The sequence below is a fragment of the Bipolaris sorokiniana genome (genome assembly GCF_000338995.1).
Source record: "Bipolaris sorokiniana ND90Pr unplaced genomic scaffold COCSAscaffold_27, whole genome shotgun sequence".
NCBI classification, from domain to species: Eukaryota; Fungi; Ascomycota; class Dothideomycetes; order Pleosporales; family Pleosporaceae; genus Bipolaris; species Bipolaris sorokiniana.
The window spans coordinates 1,020-9,803 of NW_006911921.1; the positions used below are offsets into that span (position 1 = coordinate 1,020).

General features: G+C 49.9%; 3 protein-coding genes across 3 annotated transcripts; all 3 read left to right on the forward strand.

Annotated features, from left to right (window-relative positions):
• Window positions 1–504: 504 nt before the first annotated feature.
• Window positions 505–1,287, forward strand: COCSADRAFT_104458 (uncharacterized protein; the record flags this gene model as incomplete). Its single annotated transcript, XM_007707901.1, has 1 exon — window positions 505–1,287. One exon carries the CDS (start codon window positions 505–507, stop codon window positions 1,285–1,287), a length of 783 nt encoding a protein of 260 aa, XP_007706091.1.
• Window positions 1,288–2,203: 916 nt separating this feature from the next.
• On the forward strand, window positions 2,204–3,700 carry COCSADRAFT_351393 (uncharacterized protein). Its single transcript, XM_007707902.1, is given in 3 exon segments — window positions 2,204–2,756; window positions 2,841–3,063; window positions 3,076–3,700. The coding sequence occupies 3 exon segments, from the start codon at window positions 2,556–2,558 to the stop codon at window positions 3,363–3,365; spliced, it is 714 nt and encodes a 237-aa protein (XP_007706092.1). The 5' UTR covers window positions 2,204–2,555; the 3' UTR covers window positions 3,366–3,700.
• A 4,503-nt stretch (window positions 3,701–8,203) lies between these two features.
• Window positions 8,204–8,782, forward strand: COCSADRAFT_104457 (uncharacterized protein; the record flags this gene model as incomplete). Its single annotated transcript, XM_007707903.1, has 1 exon — window positions 8,204–8,782. A coding segment is annotated over one exon (579 nt), but the record flags the coding sequence as incomplete, so codon positions are not given.
• Between the last annotated feature and the right edge of the window lie 2 nt (window positions 8,783–8,784).

Sequence of the window (8,784 nt, forward strand, 5' to 3'; positions counted from 1 at the left end):
ATGATACCGGCTCAGATCCGAACACTACCGGTAATCACTCGGGCCCAAGGATGGCGTCCCGCCACCCATGCTGCGCATGGGCCCTCGCAAGCTTAGGGCCCCTGAACTCAACGATAAACATATGCTCAACAATAAGCTCGGACACCGAGTAGTGGCCACACCCAGTAGTGGCCACCCCAACTACTCCACCAACAATAACTATTTTTGAATTTTGAAGCTATCCACCACCACCAAAACGTGTCTAATATGGCCAATCGTGAAGTCTCTATTCAATCTGCTATCCGCGATTATCATGCTGGTATTTTTAAATCACAAAAAGCTGCTGCTGCCGCGTACGGCGTCCCGCGATCAACACTCCGCCACCGTCTCGCTGGGCGAGTTCAACGCGTAATAGCTCACCGCCACGAGCAGCGATTGTCACCAGATCAAGAAATTAAACTCGTCAACTGGATCCTCTATGAAGATAGCTGCGCGCGCCCACCTAGCCATACGCTCCTTCGGCAAATGGTGATCCGGATACTCGATCAGAACGGTGATACTGCTCCACTTGGCAAGCATTGGATCTCTAGCTTTCTACGCCGTAATCCACGCGTCCACTCAGTCGTCGGCCGGACGATCGAAGCTGCTAGGGCTAAGGCAGCAACGCCAGACGCGATCAGAGCTTTCCTTGAGCTCTTCGAGCATACGCGATCGCGACTCAACGTCTGTTACGCCGATATCTATAATATGGATGAGACTGGGATCGCGCTAGGCGTCTGTAGTAACTCTCAAGTAGTTGCTTCAGCTACTAAACGCAAGGCTTACGTCCAATCGCCAGAAACGCGCGAGTGGGTATCAATTATTGAGTGCGTCTCAGCTACTGGAGCTAAGTTATCACCAGTGATTGTCTTTAAGGGCCAAAATCTTCAGTCAAGCTGGTTTCCATCACAGGCTATACCTGAGTGGTACTACACCACGTCAGCTAACGGTTGGACGTCTAACGATATTAGATTTGAGTGGTTATCACGGATATTTATCACAGAAACTGCTGATCGCGCTGCTCAACTACGCAATCGACTACTAATACTTGATGGCCATGGCTCTCATATTACTCTAGAATTCATGTGGGCTTGCTATCAGCACTCTATATATCTATTATATCTGCCTGCTCACTCCTCTCACATACTCCAGCCACTTGATCTAGCTCCATTCTCTGTCACCAAGTCTAGCTATCGCGATCAGATCCGGGCCCTCGCTGCGCTCGACGACGCTGCACCAATCAAGAAGCAAGCTTTTATATCAATCTAAGGTCCGTCCCTACGTGCCGAAAAACCCTGTGTGCCGAAAACAACCAATCGGATCGCAAGGATTATGGACTTCTCTCTAACCGTCGCGATCCGATTGATCGTTTTCGGCACACAGGGTTTTTCGGCACACAGGGACGGACCTTAGACGGCAACAAAGAAAAACTACTGTAAGTAGACAGATAGCTTCTAGTAGTACTACCTTCGATTCTATGTGTAGCAAGTGGCGAATTCAATCGTTGTTGCTGCGATATTTGGCTTCAAAGTTTGGTGACGCTGTTTTGATTGGGGTGGCCACTACTGGGTGTGGCCACTACTCGGTGTCCGAGCTTAATCATTCGCGTTTATACCGTAATAATTTAAAAGTTAGCTAAGTACTTAATATTTATAAGACTTCTGGTGTCAAAACTCTTCTTGGGTTGGTTTTCGCGGATGAAGCAACAGGGTGATATGAACAGTGTCTCTGCAAGTATAATGTCTGTATTGTACTTGTACTCGTAACTTAAGTTGAACACATCGAGCTATAAAGGTTCGATGCCTGTTCCTATATACTAAGTGAATGTCCTATGTCCTAGTTACATGTCCTACGTTGTGTCATACTGTCCCATGCGTGGTACATCGTGGGATTGTGTGGAATGTGTGGGACACACGTGACATGTCCCATGGTGGCGTTCCGCCAAGCCTGTGGGATGCATGATTACTCATACGTCATTGGCTGGGTATGTGGTGTTCTTTGACTGAGGCCTTGACATGGGTTTCATTCTTCTCTCCTCCCATATCTTTGCGCTGTCTGTAAGCAGTTGAGGGTGTAGGAAGTATTGTGTATTGTGAAGTGTAACGTGATAGGAGCAAGTTTAAATACAGAGGTATTAGTCAGTGGGTAACCACGTGACTATACATGGTACTTCTGGGCTTACATATACAATACACAGGTTCTTAAGACACCATCTGCGCAGATCCAGCGTGAGGTAATTGTGAAAATAAGAGATTCACTCACTAGTTATACAAAGTCTACGAGCTATGAATCCCAGAAATCTAAAAGCCCATGTGCAAAGAGCCATCGACCAGAGCGCAAATGAAAATTTGATGAACATGAAGATAGTCTCCGCGAGTCAGCTGAAGAGCGGAGACCTAAGCATTAAGATAGCGGTAAGTAACGAAGTTGAGGTGCTGAGACAGTTTGCAGAGGGCTGGACCCATCGAATTGGAACAGGAGCTGTGGTGTGAATCCCGACGTACGGCGTCCTTGCACACGGCATCCGTACCAGCACGATGGATATGGCAAAATTCGAAGAAAACAGAGCTCAAATCCTGCAGGACAACAGACCATTCATACCCCAGGCGGAGATTAGACATATAGGCTGGCTCACCAGAGACGCATCTGCGAAACCTGCGTCAACTATCACAATTGAGTTTACAAGACCGGAAGACGCAAACAAAATTATCGACGAAGGGCTGATCTGGCAAGGCGAGGTCTTCCAATGCGAACGATATGAAAGGCAGTGCCGAGTGAAGCAATGCTTCAAGTGCCAAAAATACGGCCACATAGGAACCCAGTGCAAGGCAACAACAGCATATGGCTACTGTGCGCAGGAGCACGACACCCGGGAATGCCCATCGAGATCGAATCGGGAGACCCCAAGGAAATGCGCGACCTGCCGGGGCGACCACGAAACATGGAACCGCCAATGCCCAACGAGGAAAGACGAAACCCTGAAGGCTAAGATCGCCTACGAGATGCGGCCACGATACCACCCAGTCACGGAACCGAGGACTCCAAGTAGCTAGCCAGAGACGCTTGCTACTACAAGAATTCCATTAACACAGACAACCATATCAACACAGTTCATCCAAGCTGTAGGGAACAACCCCCGACCGAGAAGAGGACAAAAGAGAGCGAACAATGGAACAACCGTCGAAGCAAGTGAGCAACGAAACCAGCCGCCAACAAGCTCCGCGAGCCAAAGGCCACAGAGAAACATAATTCCATCCAGGAGGGCCCTAGAGGCAACCGGCGGAAACACCCAAAGCACACAAGAGACCAACCAACAGATGAAAATCGACTCGGAGACAGAAGCATGAATCAGCACACCACACTGAGCATACTACAGTACAACGTTCACAAATCAAGAGATACAGTCATGGCAACTCTGCTCAGAGACCCTTGGGTTCTTGAGTATGATATCCTGGTGTCAGATTGTGATGGGTTGTCAAAGACGGGATTAACTGTGTTTTATTGTCTTGATCGATTAGTCTGTTGATTGATGTTCCTTTTTCTTTTTCATCTCTCTCTGATCTCCCTGATCCCCTGAGTGAGATCGCGGTGGATCGTGCACGCTGACTGATCACAGAGTTCCGGGTAGTCTTATCATCACCCGGATTTTATCAACTACCTAATATATGCCCATATTCTGACACATCTTCGGCCTAAACGAGGGTAACACGGAGAAGCGACAGCTAGCCCTGCACAATATATACAACCCGACGACACACCATACAAATGCTCTAACAGCACTCGCTGATATACGCGCGATCCTTCATGAAAACCAGGACATAGAGCAGATACTCCTTGGTGACTTCAATCTGCACCACCCACTATGGGGAGGACCAGCCGTAAGACGCACACATGCCGACTCAGAAGACTTGGTGGCTATGATGGAGGACTTCAATCTAAGCAATACGTTGCCTCCAGGCACAATCACATTTGAAGAAGCAAATGGGAGATCAACCATCGACCTCTGTCTAATCACCACGGGTCTAGTAGACTGGGTCATCAGCAGCAACGTTTCCCGGGACCTGGACCATAACTCGGATCATCTACCAATAAGCACCGTACTAGACATGACCGTACATCGAGGATCGCAAATGTCATGGAGAAACCATAAGCGACTGAATTCAAAGGTGTACATTAGATCGCTTAAAGACCAACTACCGCCACTTCGCAGGCCTGCAACAAAAAGAGCTTTAGACGATTACGTACACGAGATAGTCAAAGCTATCAAACAAGCCATTGACGATGCGACACCCGAAACAGTAGTGGCATCACAGTCCCGCGAAGGATGGAACGACGAATGCAAAGAAGTACTGGCGGAGGCAAAAAGGCTGAAGAGGATATATAGCCAAAACAACACGCAGGAGACTTGGGAAGCGTATCGAACAGCGAGAAACCAAAAAGCGAGAACAACTAGAAAAGCATTAACAAAAGCGCATAGAAATCGGGTTGAAGAAGCAGCCCAATCGCCGGAGAAACTATGGAAACTCGCCAGCTGGGCCAAGACGAGAGATAACCAGGCCCCAAAAGTCACCCCGACTCTACGACACCCGGAGACACCACAGGTGATCACAGAACCCAGCAACAAGGCAGACCTGTTTCGAGATACCTTCTTCCCGGCACCCCCTCAAGCGGACCTTGCGGATATACACACAGCGCAATACCACGAGCAATTTGAAATGCCACCGATAATAGAGAAGGAAGTAGCAGATGCTATCCGTGCAGCAGCACCCCTCAAGGCACCGGGCCCTGACGGAATTGCAAATCGAGCCTTACAAGCAGGAGCAAAGATGCTCACAACCCACCTTGTGAGGGTCTTCAACCAGAGCCTACGCCTAGGATACTGCCCAGAGCACTTCAGAGAGTCTACTACTGTAGTACTACGCAAGCCCGGCAAGACAGATTATACAGCGCCAAAATCGTACCGCCCCATTGCACTCATGAACACAATAGGGAAAATAATGGACTCAATCATCGCTAGACGACTGAGCCATCTGACAGAACAACATCATGTACTGCCGGCAGCACACATGGGCGGCAGAAAGATGCGTTCGACGGAACACGCACTACACCTCGTCACGAAGAAAATATACGAAGCATGGAACAATAGGCCATCGCAAGTGACTAGCCTTTTACTGCTTGACGTGTCTGGTGCTTTTGACAATGTATCACACCGACGGCTGCTCCATAATCTGCGGAAAAGAAGAGTAGACGAGAAGATAGTAAAATGGATCGCAAGCTTCTTGAGCTCAAGGAAAACTAGCAGAGCGATCGACGGATTCAAATCCGATGAGTATCAGATAAATACGGGTATCCCCCAAGGCTCGCCGCTATCGCCTATCCTTTATCTATTCTACAACGCAGATCTCATAGATGAGTGCAATCAAGAGTCTGAAACCATGTCAACGGGATATATAGATGATGTGGCTATTCTCGCCTGGGGAAAGACAACCGAAGAAACCTGTGACGCTTTAAGTGGAGCATTAAAGAAAGCACAAAACTGGGCCAGGACTCATGCCTCGATCTTCGCCCCCGATAAATTTCAGCTGACCCACTTCACAAGGTCGTTAACACCGATCGACAGAACAAGATCAATCCAGACAGAATGGGGCACGATAGCACTAAAGACGACGTGCAAATACCTTGGACTGACAATGGACACCAAGCTGCTCTGGAAAGAACACGTAGAAGCGATTAGACAAAGAACAACCAAAACAGTGAATGCGCTGAGCTGCCTCGGGGGCTCCAATTAGGGCGTGGGCCTGCTGGACCTTCGAAGAATCTACGAAGGCACAACGCTCCCACAGATGATGCACGCCTGCTCCATCTGGTACAATGCCAACACGAGAGGAGGAACGTACACCCAGAAGACACTAGACATCCTAATTACAAGGCATCCAAGCTAGAGCGGCGAGAATCATCAGCGGAGCATATCGAGCTACATCACGAGCAGCGCTGGACATCGAGGCCCACCTCCTACCCATCGAACAACAAATTTGGAAGCAAAACGCGGATGTGGTCACTCGGCTTCTCTCGAGCAGGGCAATGACGAGCATGGCAGGGATCCAGAAAAGGACGATGCCATCAAGAAGTACGAGAAAACAAACAGCGCACATCGACTCGTGGCAGAAGATCTACAACGACATGAAGACCCGACGAAGCCAAGGCTTCGACGAGCAAGAACCCATTCCACCGTTCATGATTCCGCCATGGCGAGAGGGCCCTGCGACGCATATAGAGGATACCGCAGAGAAAGCACGCAGACGACACGATGCAGAGAATGACTCAGGACGTTGCTTAAGCATCTACACAGACGGCAGCGGCATAGACGGTGAAACAGGGGCAGCGGCAGTGTGCCCACTGATACAGCAGACTCGGGCCGTACACATGGGACCAAACACGGTCTCAACGGTGTACGCAGCTGAGCTGCAAGGCATCAGTCTAGCACTGCAAATCGCAGAACAATACATCGAGGCGGGCGGCAAGCGTAGAGAAATCGCCATCTACACAGACAACCAAGCCGCCATCTGGTGGGTAGCAAAGGCGGAGGGAAGATCGGGAGCCTACATTCTCCAGGAAATTGCAAGCCAGGTCCGGCGGCTCCAGGACATGGGACGACGGGCAACAGTCCGCTGGGTACCAGCCCACGTAGGAATTCCAGGAAATGAAGCGGCGGACCTTGCGGCCAAGGAAGCAACCGGATGGAGAGCGGATGGTCGTACACGCCCACCAGCAGAGAGACCTCCCACACTGTATCCACTCAAGTCTACGCTGAGGAGATGGTACAAGACACAAGCAGAGAGAGCGTGGGCAGCCAAATGGAAAGCCGAAACCAGAGGAAGAGCAACCTACAGACTCTCACCGCTGCCGACAAAGAAGGTGCTCAAACTACACGAGAACCTTGGCAAGCGCGAAAGCGCTCTGCTGGTCCAGATGCGAACAGAAAAGATCGGACTGAACGACTTCCTCTTCAACCGAAGAGTGCCGGAGGTCGTCAGCGCACGATGCGAGTGCGGAGAGGGAAGACAGACGGCCGCTCACATCCTGCTCCGATGCAGGATCTACAAGGACCTCCGCAACCAGGTGTTCGAAAACCTCTCTGGACGACACAACCTCCGGGCCGTCCTGAACAAGCCACAGCTAGCCACCAAAGCCATCGAGTTTATAGAGCAGACGCAGATCCTTGGGCAAATGATGATCAGAGATGCGTGAACGACAGCCGAGTGCTGGGGGGAGACTGGAAGTATCGCGGCCGCAAAGATGAGGCAGATGCCTCTACGAACCTAGAAGCGCAGTATTCAGTTAGTAGAACCAGTATCTAGGTGGGCCGCCAAGCATATTTAGATAGTGGTTGAAGGGAAACGGCAAGCCGCTGGGGACAGATGGCCCTTGTTTTCGGGGGTGAAGTGGGGCGGCGCGGAACAAAGTCTCTGTGACGCGTCGACTGTCCGCCAAGCCTGCCAGCCGGGCATAGCTGTGGAGATCACGGCTGAAACCGAGTAGGATATAATCAATCAATCAATCAATCAACAGCGGCTCTACAGGTGTCAAACCAACGCGGGGGGGACGCGCGATGGCCTGCAGAGACTGCTGCGGCCATTGGCGGGTGTATTTCCAGTCCTTTGTGACGATACTTAATTCCAAAAATTGATTTCTCGCTGTTTGTCGTATTTTCTACGCGAAGTGGCTCGGCACTAGTACGGGCACGGTATCAACTACCTATTTACCTAGCGTTTTGAGGAGCGTTTTCAAGAACACGGCCCATATGTGGTTAGTAAAACACAAAGCGCCACCGCAAAACGCGCAACCGAACAGGCCTTCAATCCCAACCGAGATGAAGCATTTTACCGCACTATCCGAATGATCTTCATTCAGCCGGTGCATGCGGAATAGAGCTAAGCAACACAAAAAACGTTGTACTGTTTAGTCCCCCAAAAAGGCACCACGGTTATAATTAGTTTTATGAACGTAGAGATCTAAGTCTGTTGCTCCATCTCTACTCAATATATCAATTAAGTTTAGTCAGACCATTGTTCATCAAGTCATTATTCCGCCAAAGTAGCTTCTGTGAGTGGCCGTCGCGTACTTCTCACTTTAAGCAATTATGAGCGTGCATAACAACGGGGGTGACAACCCACTACAACAGAGCATGGATACAGATTCTACGCTCTCGATTGCACGACTCAAGCATGAGGTAATTGGGAGTACTCCCGTTCTTCCATTCTCGCTGCTCTCTGGCGACGTAGGCTCGATTCGAAATGCTGCTTCACGGGCCTGCGATGTTCCTCTGTCAGCTATCGAAGACATTTATCCATGCACACCAATGCAACAAGGGCTTATGGCTTTGTCATCAAAACATACGGGGAGCTATATAAACCAGGAGCTGTTCCGTCTGGAGAAGCACGTAGCAACAACTCGCATGATCTCTTCGTTGAAAGACGTCATAAATGCGTGGCCAATCCTACGGACCCGAATTGTTAATATTCCTCATGTCGGCCTTGTCCAAGTTGTCATTAAAGAGGAGATCACGATACCTCTAAGCCGAAACAAGAAAGAGCTTGTCGAATCCTATACAGATTCTACACCATCGCTGGGCGATAGGCTCAGCCAATTCGCGATATGCGAAGGTAACTCTCCAGGCGAGAGCTTTGTACTGTGGAGGGCACACCACGCCATCTATGACGCATGGTCAGTGAATTTGCTGCTTCAAGATATTGCTACTTGCTACGA

Bases quoted from the DNA above. Each gene is read 5' to 3' on its own strand.
- COCSADRAFT_351393 (XM_007707902.1), top strand. From the start codon at position 2,556: ATGGATATGGCAAAATTCGAAGAAAACAGAGCTCAAATCCTGCAGGAC. The intron at 2,757-2,840 runs GTCTTCCAATGC...ATAGGAACCCAG, and splicing joins GGCTGATCTGGCAAGGCGAG to TGCAAGGCAACAACAGCATA.